Genomic DNA, 14,797 nt, shown 5'->3' on the forward strand with positions numbered 1-14,797 from the left:
GTAAAGGAAGGTGTCCCAATACTTTTGGTAATATAGTGTATGTGAACCCAGCCTAGGGGCCCATTATTACCATTATTTTTTATATGCCCTACAACCCAGGATCACAGCATATTATAAGCTCATAAAAACTGGTTGCCATTACATTCTATGAAGCTGTTCTCATCAATGTGTTGTGTAATGTGTTTTGCCTTATAGTCAATAGCAACATATGGAAATGCACAGAAAATTCACTAAACATTTTTAATTAATGCATTTTTATAAGTCACACAGTAAATTTCCCAGGAAAAATTTATGGAAAACACACGGAAAGCTCACACTCACATTTTGCCTTGCATTACATTTTAATGTTACACATTAGAATTGCACTAAAACACACTATATTCTTTCATTAAAATACATGTGCACTTTCTAACACAATGGTGTGATTGAGGCCTAAATCTTCTGTTCTTTATAAGCTGTGCAGAAAATAACTGAATCAAAATCTATCAGATCAGTCTCTGCCTTTCTTTGGGAAACCTCCAAATGGGTGATAACAAACCCCTCATCACTAAGCATACTTCTAAAATCGCTTTCATTATACTTTACAAAATGGAACTTCTCTTCCCCAACCTTATAGAATGTACAATTTAAAACTCCATAATGCATCAAACGCCCGCCAGGTTTTAGAAGCTTTGAGAATTTCCTGAAGTTTCTCACAAAATCTTCAAGGTCTTTGCTGGTGGCTTCCAGAATACCCCAGAACACCAGGCAGTCGGCTTGTGGCAGTCCAACTGGGCCTGTGAGATTTTCCTGGTTGAGATCAAATTTTACAACATGTGAAATTGCCGCCCTGAGCCCGATTTCCTTCTCCTCACATTGGTCACTAGAAGGAAGAAGCACATCCCATGTCACATAAAGCATTTAACTTATATTCTGAGAGGCATTGAGTATATTATTTCTGAGCTGGTGAATACCATTAACATTTCTGAGCTGTAGAAGAGACTTCCAGATATCAGTGGGAGAGGAGTGTCGACTCCATCTATTTACCATAGAGATGAAGCACTTACAGTTAGCCACTAACCACCAAGGCTGTGTGTAGGTGGGTTATTGTTCCCTCCTCTCCCTAAAGCCCTCCACCTCTTTTGCTGGGGATCACATGCTGCATACCCAGAAAAAGATTCTTATAGCAGTATTACAATGTTAGCATATGTGCATATCTCCCTTCCTGCTAGGAGCGCACCGCATGGTGTGCTCCCAGCACAGAGACCGGGTCTCACCAAATCCCCAGGCCCTGTTCTAACGATCAGGACCCGGAACGGCGGATTCCAGGTCACCTGATCACTGTGATAGCCTCTAATTGGCTATCACAGTGATTAGTTACTGTGAAGCCTGCCCCCGTGTTTTCTGTCTCTGTGATACATTGTATCATTCTCTGTTCTTGCAGAAATAGAAAAAAAAGTGTCTCAAGAAATATAATAATAATGTTTTAAAAATTAAATAAAAAAAAAAAATTAAATAAATACCTAGATCAAGGTTTGATCTAGGTCAGTATCACGGTTAGTGATTGGGTAAAAGAGCAGGGTCAGTATTTTTTGGACAGGATTTTTTTAAATCAGTGTCAGTGTGTTTTAGGTAGTATTAAAAAAAGAAAAATGCGCCCCATTGTTTCTAGGCTATACTACGGGTACAAACAACATAACATACACATATGTGGTATCTCTGTGATCGTCAGGAGCAGGAGAATTTATTTTGGATTGTTCTATGGTGGTAGGTTATGGTAGTAGCAATGAATATACAGTTAAAACAAATGATTATTTTCTACTGTCAGTTTTTCTTTGATTAAAAAAAATAAATAAATAAATCAGGAGATATTTATTACCACCAAATGAAAGCCCAATATGCCCTGGGAAAAAAACAGATATAATCCATATGGATGCACAAAGTAGTGATGATATGTATGTTTTTTTCTAACACATGTCAAAATTAGAAATAGGGCTTAGGAATTTAGATTTTTTTTACCCTTAGGATCGAAGGGGTTAACATAATTTTTTTCCCTCGTAATATTATCACCTGATTTGCAAATCTTCTCACAAGCTGAAAAGACTAATTAAAAAATACAAATGTTTTAAAAATTATGTCTGGTCCTCCTCCCCACGCTACTATTTCATCACACCAGGCAATCGGCCTGATTCGGACAAAAAACTGGCAGATACTTCACCTCTTTCCTGCCAAGTCTGTGGCAAGTGTAGCGGCGTGTGACCAATCAAATGCTCCGGTTCGGCTGTTTTTCCATTTTTTCAATTCTAGGATACAGTGCTTAGTAGGCCTAAGAAGGATGATATCTCTGAAATATTTCTGTGCTGAATAGAGATGGTGAATGACGGGACCTTGGCTGATGTCAATCAATACATTTCCCCCAAAGTCACCTGCAGCAAAAGATTCAAAACAATCTTCAAGGAGAGCTGTGGAAAAGTCTCTATGTAATGTAATTTAATTCAGGACAGTTAAAGCACAACTATTACAACTGTGTTACATCTAAATATCAATATAGGCCATTCAAGGAATGGGCAAATTTTTTAAAAGTTAGTTCATTCAAAACTATTTCAGTTATTGGTAGGTACCAGAGAGTTACGCCATTTTCTTCTGTCTCTATGCTGAGGTCCTGGCTTTGCACACCTGCTGTGCCAATTACGAGGTGCTCCCACCATCCCTTACAGTATGATTTGTTTTATATTATCAAGAATGTAAGAGTTAGAACACACAGAGATGGCTGGGGGCAGCGAAAACGTCCAGGAGTATGTACCAGACTGAGAATTATGGCAGGGAGATCTTATTGTTGGAATATTCCACACATATAGCCAGGGACTTTGCCAGGGACAGAATAACAACCAGGGCTCCCTATAGCGTTGATGATTGGTCTTTTAACACATTTGGGTGTATGATGTTGTGCTAATGATCAGCCTCCTTATGTATATTCTTATACTCCAAAAGCAAGTTAAAGTGGTAGTAAAGTCCATTTTTTCATTTATACCTACAGGTAAGCCTATAAGACTTACCTGCAGGCACAGTAAATAAAGAAGCTGAACTGGATGGCAGCACTCTGATGCAAACACCTTTATTCTAAGTGATAAAATAATGAATCATACAATGAACGGTGGTAAAACAACAGGGTACAGCTAATACGTTTCGCACCCCAACTGCTGCTTATTCATTGCTGGAATATGTGCAACAAAACACAGCGCTGAAAACAGTGTATGATCTTAACTTATGTGACAAAAAAAATGCGTCCAATATATAATTAATATAAATAGTCCAAACAACGTGTCTAATTCCACGTAAAATAGGTGAAAATTTTTAAATCAAGTCCCAGTGGTGAATTAAATAAATAATCCAATGTATGGAATAACTGGGAAATGGTCTGATGTTGTCTATTACATCCACTTCTATCCCTAAATCAAGCAAGAAAGAGAAAAATGGCCCAGATGGGACTTTAATTGAAGTGGATGCATGAGTCGCTGATGCATAAAAGTAGATTTTGATGAGTAAAAAACATGTAAGCAAAGACATGCATTGACCAACAGATGGAGTACAAAATATGGCATGGCAAGATTTCAACAGCAATATTGATATAAAAGATCATATATCATGGAGTGAGCAGGATACACACAAAATTGTCTTAAATATAATGTACAACATAGTAGAAAACTCAACGCGTTTCGTGGGTCTGTAGCCCACTCATCAGGAGTATATACAGGTAAACCTGTCAAAGGAATAAAAGACTTGTATGTAATGTCAAAAACCAATAGATGTTGGGGATAAATCAGCAAGTATGGATTTTCAACAATTGTATGACCCAAGTGGGGAAACCATACTTACATGGAGCCATATTTCACTGGTGAAAGCAACATTGCCATATGGTGGGGGCGCTAATTGTCTGACCCGGGAGCTGAAGGAACATGAGTCCACGGCAATGAGACGGGGAGCCAGGCGAGGACACTTGTGGTAAATAATGTCTGAGCATGATTCATAACGCAGCACTGAATAGAAAGATGTGGATATTTTATATCAGAGTATAAGAAGTACAATGTATCACTTAGTAGTAGCCAAAAAGGATATGAACGTATAGCACAAGGCTAGTGTAAAGACCAAGCCAAATCCAAAAGAAAGTGAACTAAAATAGCAGAGTGTGCTTGTCTGAATGTGATCAGAGTGATCCAAGAGGGATGACAGCGAAGTGTGGAAGATAGAAAGGTAAACGAGTATCAGAGTGTGGGAGATACAATGTATGAATTAATAATAGCCAGTCCAAACCTAGAAAAATGTGACAAAATATGCTTGTCTTGATGTGATCAAATAATAAAAGAGGGGCAACAACAATGTATGGAAGATGAAAAGGTAAGGGAAGGAAATATATTTCACTGGGTTCTACCGTTGCAACTGAGAACTATATAACTGATATGTCAGAGTATGAAATTGTATGTGCTAGTAGCAAGGGTAATGACATAATCAGAGGATAATGTGTATCAAAGTCAGGGCCGGACTGGGAATAAAAACCAGCCCTGGAAATAATTTCATACCAGCCCCATAGCATTTTAATACCGGCCCAACAGCACAGCGTCATTTTTTTGATTATAAAAGGGAAAACCATGCATTTTAAAGCACATGTGAAGTGTGTATTATATGTAGATAAGACAGATATGAAATCACATAGGGTTTATATACATATATACATACATACGAGCAAATTCCAGTTAAAAGTGGAGCAATTATCAAGAACAGTCCACTTATTGCGATGGTGATATATTACCAGAATAAAAAATAATCAAAGTTTGCCTTTACATTAGGGTCCGCAGAGTTCCCCCTTGCACTGTAATGAGGAATTCTGCAGACTCTGATGTAAAGGGGAACCCCAGGAACTCTGGAAATGTGACCATAGACCACCTTCTGCAGATAGAAGGGGGGGTTACTGATATAAGGGGGGCCTTTATATCAATGCCCCCCCTTACATTACTGTATTCATTTCCCCCTTACATCACTGACCCCCACTCAGTCTGGTCTGGCGGAAGTGTCACTGACCTCCTCTCAGGGGGACCGTGCAGGGCTCAGTCAGTTGGCTCCAGCTTGTTGGCTCTGGGTTTATCCTATAGTCTTCTCTCCACAGTCCACAGTCCACAGACATTTGACTTCTCCCGTGACCCCCATCCCGGTGGCACTCCCACTCCCGTCTCCTCTCCAGACTCCCCCTCAGAGACTGCAGACATGATAAAAGACAAGAGATGGTCATAGGCTGTGCGGACATGGTACAGGAGATGTCAGAGGTTGCAGACATGGTACAGGAGATGTCAGAGGTTGCAGACATGGTACAGGAGATGTCAGAGGTTGCAGACATGGTACAGGAGATGTCAGAGGCTGTGCGGACATGGTACAGGAGATGTCAGGGGCTGTGCGGATATGGTACAGGAGATGTCTTAGGCTGTGCGGACATGGTACAGGAGAGGTCAGAGGCTGTGCGGACATGGTACAGGAGGTGTCAGAGGCTGTGCGGACATGGTACAGGAGGTGTCAGAGGCTGTGCGGACATGGTACAGGAGATGTCAGGGGCTGTGCGGACATGGTACAGGAGATGTCAGAGGCTGTGTGGACATGGTACAGGAGATGTCAGAGGCTGTGTGGACATGGTACAGGAGATGTCAGAGGCTGTGTGGACATGGTACAGGAGATGTCAGAGGCTGTGTGGACATGGTACAGGAGATGTCAGAGGCTGTGCGGACATGGTACAGGAGATGTCAGAGGCTGGGCGGACATGGTACAGGAGATGTCAGAGGCTGGGCGGACATGGTACAGGAGATGTCAGAGGCTGGGCGGACATGGTACAGGAGATGTCAGAGGCTGGGCGGACATGGTACAGGAGATGTCAGAGGCTGGGCGGACATGGTACAGGAGATGTCAGAGGCTGAGCGGACATGGTACAGGAGATGTCAGAGGTTGCAGACATAGTACAGGAGATGTCAGAGGTTGCAGACATAGTACAGGAGATGTCAGAGGTTGCAGACATAGTACAGGAGATGTCAGAGGTTGCAGACATGATGAGGGGGGTGGGATGAGTGGCAGCAGGGGTGATGGTGAGGGTTGTGGAATCAGTGGAAGCAGTGGTGATAGTGAGGGGGGTGGGATCGTGGCAGTGGTGGTGGTGAGGGGGGTGGGATCAGTGGCAGCGGTGATGGTGAGGGGGCGGTCGGGATCGGTGGCAGCAGGGGTGGTGGTGATGAGGGGGGTGGGATCGGTGGCATCGGTGGTGGTGATGAGGGGGATGGGATCGGTGGCAGCGGTGGTGGTGATGAGGGGGTGCGATCGGTGGCATCAGTGGTGGTGATGAGGGGGGTGGGATCGGTGGCAGCGGTGGTGGTGATGAGGGGGGTGGGATCGATGGCAGTGATGAGGGGGGTGGGGTCGGTGGCAGTGGTGGTGGTGATGAGGGGGGTGCGATCAGTGGCAGCGGTGGTGGTGATGAGGGGGTGCGATCGGTGGCAGCGGTGGTGGTGATGAGGGGGTGGGGTCGGTGGCGGTGATGAGGGGGGTGGGGTTGGTGGCGGTGGTGGTGATGAGGGGGGTGGGGTTGGTGGCAGCGGTGGTGGTGATGAGGGGGGTGGGGTTGGTGGCAGCGGTGGTGGTGATGAGGGGGGTGCGATCGGTGGCAGCGGTGGTGGTGATGAGGGGGTGGGGTCGGTGGCGGTGATGAGGGGGGTGGGGTCGGTGGCAGCGGTGGTGGTGATGAGGGGGGTGGGGTTGGTGGCAGCGGTGGTGGTGATGAGGGGGGTGGGGTTGGTGGCAGCGGTGGTGGTGATGAGGGGGGTGGGGTTGGTGGCAGTGGTGGTGGTGATGAGGGGGGTGCGATCGGTGGCAGCGGTGGTGGTGATGAGGGGGTGCGATCCGTGGCAGCGGTGGTGGTGATGAGGGGGTGGGGTCGGTGGCGGTGATGAGGGGGGTGGGGTCGGTGGCAGCGGTGGTGGTGATAAGGGGGGTGGGGTTGGTGGCAGCGGTGGTGTTGATAAGGGGGGTGGGGTTGGTGGCAGCGGTGGTGGTGATGAGGGGGGTGGGGTTGGTGGCAGTGGTGGTGGTGGTGATGAGGGGGGTGCGATCGGTGGCAGCGGTGGTGGTGAGGGGGAATGGGATCAGTGGCAGGGGTGGTGGGATCAGTGGCAGGGGTGGTGGGGGGGATCAGTAGTGGTGGTGAGATCAGTGGAAGCTATAGTGGTGAGGGGAAATTAGTGGCAGTGGTGATGGGGGGGGGGTGCCATCCTCCCCACCGCCACTGCTCCCCCCCCCCATCCTATCAGGAATAAGATCTGTCTGTGGGGGTGGTGAGATCAGCAGGGGGCAGTGGTGGGTGGTTGTCTGGACTGGTGGAGGTTGGAGGATGGGATCACTAATTGCACTGCTGGTTTTTCTTACTAACTTGGTGGTCAGTCGGACTCGATTCCCCAAGGTGAAATCATGCTGCTGGCTTCTGTGTAGTACACTGACTGTGTACTGTGTGTTGGCTACTCTCGGAGCAGTGACAGTCCATAATCCACCGCCGGCTCCGCGCAGCCGCTCCCGCCGGCGCCATGTGTGACGTCATGCCGCTCATAGCGGCTGACGTAGGAAAGACAGGGCTGCAGCGGCCATCACAGCGCGGCCGCGGCGCGGTAACTAATAGCGGCCGCGGCGCGGCAACCTATAGCGGCCGCGGCGCGGCAACCTATAGCGGCCGCGGCGCGGCAACCTATAGCGGCCGCGGCGCGGCAACCAATAGCGGCCACGGCGCGGTAACCAATAGCGGCCGCGTCTTAAAGCGGCCACGATCTTAAAGCGGCCCCAGGGCCGGCGGCCCACCGGGAAATTTCCCGGTATCCCGGTAGGCCAGTCCGGCCCTGATCAAAGTATGTCCAGATGGTGCAAGTATGAGAACCCAGAAAATTAAATGAATGGTGGGAAATCCCAGGATTGGGGTGTTGTAACCGTGAGAAAAGGAGGGGGAGAAAAAGGAAAAGGAAAGAGATGACTGAGGTCTCATGGATTAAGGAATGAACAAAATGTAGTGAGAAATGAGTGAAACATTGGCAGACTGTGTGATAAGATGAAGCCCAAAAGCAGCATCAAGGAGTGCTATGCTGAAATATGAGTGTGTTGTGTCCAAGCCATTCCTCAACTGGGAGCCTGCATCCACTGCAGGTGGGTCCTTGTTCCTAACGCCATGTAATGGTTTGGGCAAGCACACGCCGACAGCATGTGCACATCCAGTGGAAGCAGCCAGGATTGGCTAACAGTCACAACTAAGGATAGTAATCTCTGCATATAGATGTGGACGCCGCAGGTGAGGTGAGTGCACATGAATAGAAGGACCATGGCGCCGATATATAGATGGCCCCACCCTAGGGGGGGGGGAATGGTGGGGACAGCAGGAGAAAGAAAACCTTCCCCATAATATATCGCAGCTCCCGATGTAGGCAATGCACCACCACCAGAGGGAGCACATTCCAGCAGTGAATTGCATAAGCACAACTGTTGACAAATTGGATATAAATAATTTATATATTGGCCGAGCGCAGGGGCTACTGAGACGCTGGGAGAGCCGGCGTCCAGGATCAGGAGAGAAGGTCTGATTGGAGTGAACACCGCCGAGGGGCCAGTGCTGGAGGGATCCAGTTTGGAGAGACCCAGCAACATTGGACATCGTAATCATCCCCACCATACCACTCTACAAGGAACGCCACAGATTAGCCGAAGGGGACTGGTGAGAGGGGAAACCCCCCAGAATTTTCATATGAATGATATCAAAACAGTCTTTCTTAAAAATACTATCATCATTTTGGAGTGTATAACTTAAGAGCTAATGTGACTGTGATGGAAAAGTGGTGTGGGACCTTGCTTGCTTGAGTGCGAGGGAAACCCCCAGAGAGGTTGTACGTTTATTTCTCAACATCAGATCTTCTTGAAAAGCACTGTCTTATTATCATCTATAAGTATGCAGCTTAATAGAACAGAGGGACTAATCTGAAAAAAGTGCGGGACTATGCTTACTTAAGCGAGAGGGGAAATCCCCTAGAACCCCCCTGCGTTGGATCATAAAATCAGCCTTCCTTGAAGCACTGTTAAATTATCACCCAGGAGTATATAGCTTAAGAGTCAATGGGACTGTTGAGAAAAAATGTGCGGGACTCTGTTTACCAAAGTATGAGGGGAAACCCCTATAGAATTGCACTACATTTGATCTCATTCCTAGCCCTTCGTGAAAGTATCAGTATATTTTCATCTATGAGTTTATAGTTTAATGAGTCAGAGGGATGGTTCTGAAAATTGTGCGGGACGCTGCTTACTTATGGTAGAGGGGAAAACCCCCCAGGATTTTATTTCACATGATCTCAATATCAGCCCTCCTTGAAAGTACTGCTGGATTATCTTTCATGAGTGTATAGCTTAAGAATTGTCGGGACTGTTTGGAAAAAATGTGTGGGACTCTGCTTACTTATATAACTTAAGAGCTAATATGACTGTGATGGAAAAGTGGTGTGGGACCCTGCTTGCTTGAGTGCGAGGGAAACCCCCCAGAGAGGTTGTACGTTTATTTCTCAACATCAGCTCTTCTTAAAAAGCATTGTCTTATTATCATCTATGAGTATGCAGCTTAATAGAACAGAGGGACTAATCTGAAGAAAGTGCGGGACTATGCTTACTTAAGCGAGAGGGGAAATCCCCTAGAACCCCCCTGCGTTGGATCCTAAAATCAGCCTTCCTTGAAGCACTGCTAAATTATCACCCAGGAGTATATAGCTTAAGAGTCAACGAGACTGTTGAGAAAAAATGTGCGGGAATCTGTTTACCAAAGTATGAGGGGAAACCCCTATAGAATTGCACTACACTTGATCTCATTTCCAGCCCTTCGTGAAAGCATCTGTATATTTTCATCTATGAGTTTACAGTTTAATGAGTCAGAGGGACGGTTCTGAAAATTGTGCGGGACACTGCTTACTTATGGTAGAGGGGAAACCCCCCAGGACTTTATTGCACAGGATTTCAATATCAGCCCTCCTTGGAAGTACTGCTAGATTATCTTTCATGAGTGTATAGCTTAAGAATTGTCGGGACTGTTTGGAAAAAATGTGTGGGACTCTGCTTACTTAGGGAGGGGGGAAACCCCCCAGAATCCTCCTTTATTGGATATAATATACCGGCCCTCTCTGAAAGCAAAGACATATTGTCATCTATGAGTATAAGGTCTAAGAGAAGGTGGGTTTGTGTTGAAAAGGTTTGGGACTCTGCCTGTTTGAATGAGAGGGGAAACCCCCCAGAATCCTTATATGACCAATTTCAAATACCAGCTTTCTTAGAAAGCACTGCTACAGTATTTATTTACAAGTGTATGCTTAAGAGCTAGTTGAACGGTTCTGGAAAAAGTGCGGGACTCTACTCACTTAGGTGAGGGCGGAAACCCCCCAGATCTTACTTACGCGCATTGAGAAATGTGCGGGAATCTGAGTACTTAAGTGAGAGGGGAAACCACCAAAATTTTCATACGTTTGACTTCAACAACAGCTTCCCCTGGTAGCACAGCTATATTATCATGCGTGAGTGTAAAGCTTAAGAACTAGTGAGAATGTCGTGCAAAAAGTGTGGGACCTCTCTTATTTGAATCACTGAATAAATGTATATGATATTTAGTTCATACTGAAAATAGAGACATAAGAGGAAGCTATACTGAGGGCTTATTCCCCAGAGCCGAATCCACAATGAGAGGTAAACCGGCAAAGGAAGGGGCAGGGAAGCCTCCAAAAACTACAGCAAGCCCAGGAACAATTAAAAAATACATGATACCTGAGGGAAAAGGTCAAAACACACAGCCAGAGGACCAACCGGTTGTTAGATCCAAACAAAATACAGAGGGAACCAAGAAAACTAAGAATCAAAAGCATATAGGAGTAAGTGGAGAAGAAAGCCTACAAGTGTCAAGAGAAAGCAGTATAACAATAGAGGATGGAGACATGAATAGAGAAGATGAATTCAATGAAAAAGATTATCCACCATCAAAATCAGAAATGCGGGAAATGTTTGCCAGCCTTGAAAGATCCATCAAAGCTGAGATGGCTACCTTACACGTCGACTTTGGGCATATTCTGGGCAGAGTAGAAGAAACAGAAGAAAAGGTTGAGCCCAAGGAAAAGAACTAAAAAATCTAAAAGAACAAATGAGAAAAATGAAAATGGAGCAGAGAAATATGTTATACAAAATCGAAGATCAGGAGAATTGAAATCGAAGAAAAAATCTGAGAATAAGAGGATTACCAGAGAAAGGGCCAACAGAAAAATTAGAAGAAACCCTGGAGAAGTTATTTAACCCTCTGCTGGGAAAGGCGACCACAGATAAAATTGAGTTTGAGAGAATTCAAAGGTTGCGTAAACCAACCAATCTACCAAAAGAGAAAACAAGAGATGTGATTGTAAGATTCCATAAATACGAGACAAGGGCCCAGATCTGGGAGAAAATGAGAAGTAGACCAGAATTAAAATATGACGGGGAGGACATTCAGATTTTCCCAGACCTAGCAAAAGAGACAATTAACAGAAAACGCATTCTTAGACCAATGGTAGAAATATTAAAGAAAAAAGATATACAATACTTTTGGAACTTCCCAGCAGGCCTAGGAGTGAGAAGAGATGGGAGGACAGTACTCCTTAGATACCCAGAGGAAACCAAAGACTTTTGTGAAGCAGTAAAAATCCCACTTATGGATATTCCAGGCTGGACAGACCAGGAGTGCCCAGAGGAAGAAGTTGATGAAGGAGAATTGAATCAGTGGAAACAGAAGAAAAAGATGAAAACAAAAGGATGAAAAAGGACTGGGGGGACCGGGGGGATTGGGGGAGGGGGGGAGGGCTGGCGGGAGAAGGGGAGGAGGGGAGGAGGAGCAAGTAAGAATAAAAAACGGGTGGCCCTATGGAGATCAGCGGGCCGTCACCATTAGACCCTACGGTAGGGAAGATGGGAGGGAACGGTGACCACTAGCAGAGCTCGACCTCGGCCACAAGTCGATTGGAAAGGGAGGAAGGAGAATCGACAACCCTGATGGAGGGACCGGGAATAGTTGGGGGAGGGGAGGGTAGGGGTGGGAAGAGGAAAGGGGAAGAAAGAGGGAAAAAGAAGTCAATAGATCAAAACGTCTCCTATAAGAAAATACAAGAATTAAGAGAACTCACAAGACAAGAAACATCAGAGGGATTAATGCCATCTCTTAGGGATCCCTGGTGTTGGTTGAACAGTTTTTATGGCCACTTTAGAGTTGAAGAGATGATAGAGAAAGACAGTAATGAAGATTAAGAAACAATGGTTATAGTTAACATATTATCTTACAATGTCCGAGGTTTAAACTCTCCAGAAAAAAGGAAAAAAATTTTAAAAGAAATTAGTTATTTGAAAGCAGATTTGACATTCTTACAGGAGACTCATTTATCTCATGCATCTAATATCAGATTGTATTCTAAGAGCCATCCTACCTGGTATTACGCGGACTCACCCGTGAGGAAGTCCAAGGGAGTATTGCCATTGGCATTTCTAGGGGCCTTGGATTTGTTCTAGAGTCGAGAAAGGTAGACCCAGAGGGAAGATACCTCTTTTTAAGAGGAAAAATAGGAGATGAAGTAGTAAATATATATAGCCCTAATGAGAGACAAGTAGACTTCCTAGGTAAAGTACTGGGAAAATTAATGGAGTTTAAAAAAGGAGGAGTCATACTGGCAGGGGACCTCAATCTCTGCCTTGACCCTAAAGTAGATACCACATCAAAAACCCTACGGATAAATAAAGTACAGGCAAAGAAAATAAAGGAAAAATTATTTACAAATCAACTGGCAGATATTTGGAGAATTCTCCATCCGAAAGATAGAGATTATACATGTTACTCAAGTGTACATGGAACATACTCAAGATTGGATTACATACTAATCGAACATAGGTGGATCGAAAGGGTAAGCGAGGCAGAGATTGGGGTCAAGACTTGGTCGGACCATACCCCCATTATGGTAAAAATAAAAATGGCGAAAGAGCGACCTAGGATGGATGCTTGGAAAATAAATGAGGAGATTTTTGGAGATAAAAAGTGGGAAAAAGAAATAGTGAAAGAGTTGGAATTCTATTTTCAAATAAACGATACAAAAGATGCATCAAAAGACATAGTATGGGAAGCTTATAAGGCTTATATGAGGGGCATATTTATCTCAAAGGGGACCCAAAGGAAAAAAGAAAGAATAAAAGATAAGATTAGGCTAATGACAGAAGTACATCAATTAGAGCAAAAACATAAAAATACACAAGATATATTAATAAATAATTTACTTGAGGTGAAGAGAGAAGAATTGAAAGATCTGCTAGAACAGGAAATAAAGCAGGAAATGAAAAGATGCATAAAAGAAAAATACATTGAAAGTAATAAGGTTGGGAAAAACCTAGCAAAAATCCTGAAAAAGAAGAAAGGAAAAAATTTTGTAGATAAAATTAAAAATAAAAATGGGGAAATAATTCAAACAACGACAGGAATAGCCAAAGAATTCCAAAACTACTATGCAAATCTTTATGCAGTAAAAAAAGGTGAGATACAGGGGAATGAAACAGAAAGGAGGGAGAAAATCAAAAAATACCTTGTAGACGCAGGACTGACAAAGATAGATGAGAAAAAGTTAACATTCTTAGAAAGACCAATCTCAGAACAAGAAATAGAGAGAGCCATTAAAGAAACGAGCCTAGGTAAAAGCCCAGGACCGGACGGGTTTACCATAGGTTATTATAAAAAATTTAAGGACATTTTAATCCCAAGATTTAAAGAATATATAAACGGAATAGGGACTCAGTACGAGATGAGTAGAGAGGCCCTGTCAGCATCAATCACAGTTATACGGAAAGAGGGAAAAGACCCGTTACTATGTTCTAGTTTTAGACCCATCTCCCTACTTAATGTTGATACTAAATTATTCACAAAAATTTTGGCCACTAGAATGAAGAACCTAATGGGGGAGTGGATACACAATGATCAAGTAGGATTCATCCCGGGGAGACAGGGACGGGACAATGGGATAAAAACTATACTGTTGATAGACCATATGGTAAAAAGCAGAGCTCCCAGTCTACTCCTGTCAATAGAGGCGGAAAAAGCATTTGACAGGGTAGACTGGGAGTTCATGATAAACACCCTAGTGGAGTTGGGAATAAAACCTAGAATGTTGGCCTGGATCAAAACTTTGTATAATCAACCAACTGCAAAGGTAAAGGTCAATGGAACTTTGTCAGACTCGTTTAAAATGCTCAATGGAACAAGACAAGGATGTCCTTTGTCTCCGATGTTATTTGTCTTATCTTTGGAATCACTACTGGCAACTATTAGAAATAGTGTGGACATCGGGGGCATAAAGGTGGGACAAGTGGAGCATAAGGTATCTGCCTTTGCAGATGATATCCTGCTTTACATAAGTAATCCGAGGATCACTTTGCCCAACATAATTAAAATAATGAAACAATATGGAGAACTATCCAATTTAAAAATTAATCAAAAAAAATCAGAAATATTAAATATTAATATCCCTAAACAAGAAGAGGAGATGTTAAAAAAAGAATTTCAGTTCAACTGGAGAAAAGATGAGATTAAATATTTAGGGATAAAATTAACCCCAACTCCAGAAAAACTCTATAAAACAAATTTTCTAGAACTTCTGAATGAAGTAAGACCCGAATTAAATAGATTATCCCCGAGAATCTTTTCCTGAATAGGGAGAATAAATACGATAAAAATGAT

At 44.0% G+C, this 14,797-nt stretch overlaps 1 protein-coding gene across 1 annotated transcript in view; it reads right to left on the reverse strand.

Moving 5' to 3' along the window:
* Positions 1 to 420: 420 nt before the first annotated feature.
* The window catches only part of LOC309568757 (nicotinamide N-methyltransferase-like), a 60,376-nt gene continuing 45,999 nt past the window's right edge, over positions 421 to 14,797 (reverse strand). Inside the window, exons 2-3 of the mRNA XM_082274528.1 lie at positions 2,198 to 2,405; positions 421 to 862 (exon numbers count right to left, since the gene is read on the reverse strand). Of these exons, the coding sequence (XP_082130654.1) occupies positions 433 to 862; positions 2,198 to 2,405 (638 nt within the window). The 3' untranslated portion in view covers positions 421 to 432. The remainder of the gene's footprint in view (positions 863 to 2,197; positions 2,406 to 14,797) is intronic.

This window comes from Pelophylax lessonae (genome assembly GCF_965119305.1).
Source record: "Pelophylax lessonae genome assembly, chromosome: 12".
In the NCBI taxonomy this organism is placed as follows: Eukaryota; Metazoa; Chordata; class Amphibia; order Anura; family Ranidae; genus Pelophylax; species Pelophylax lessonae.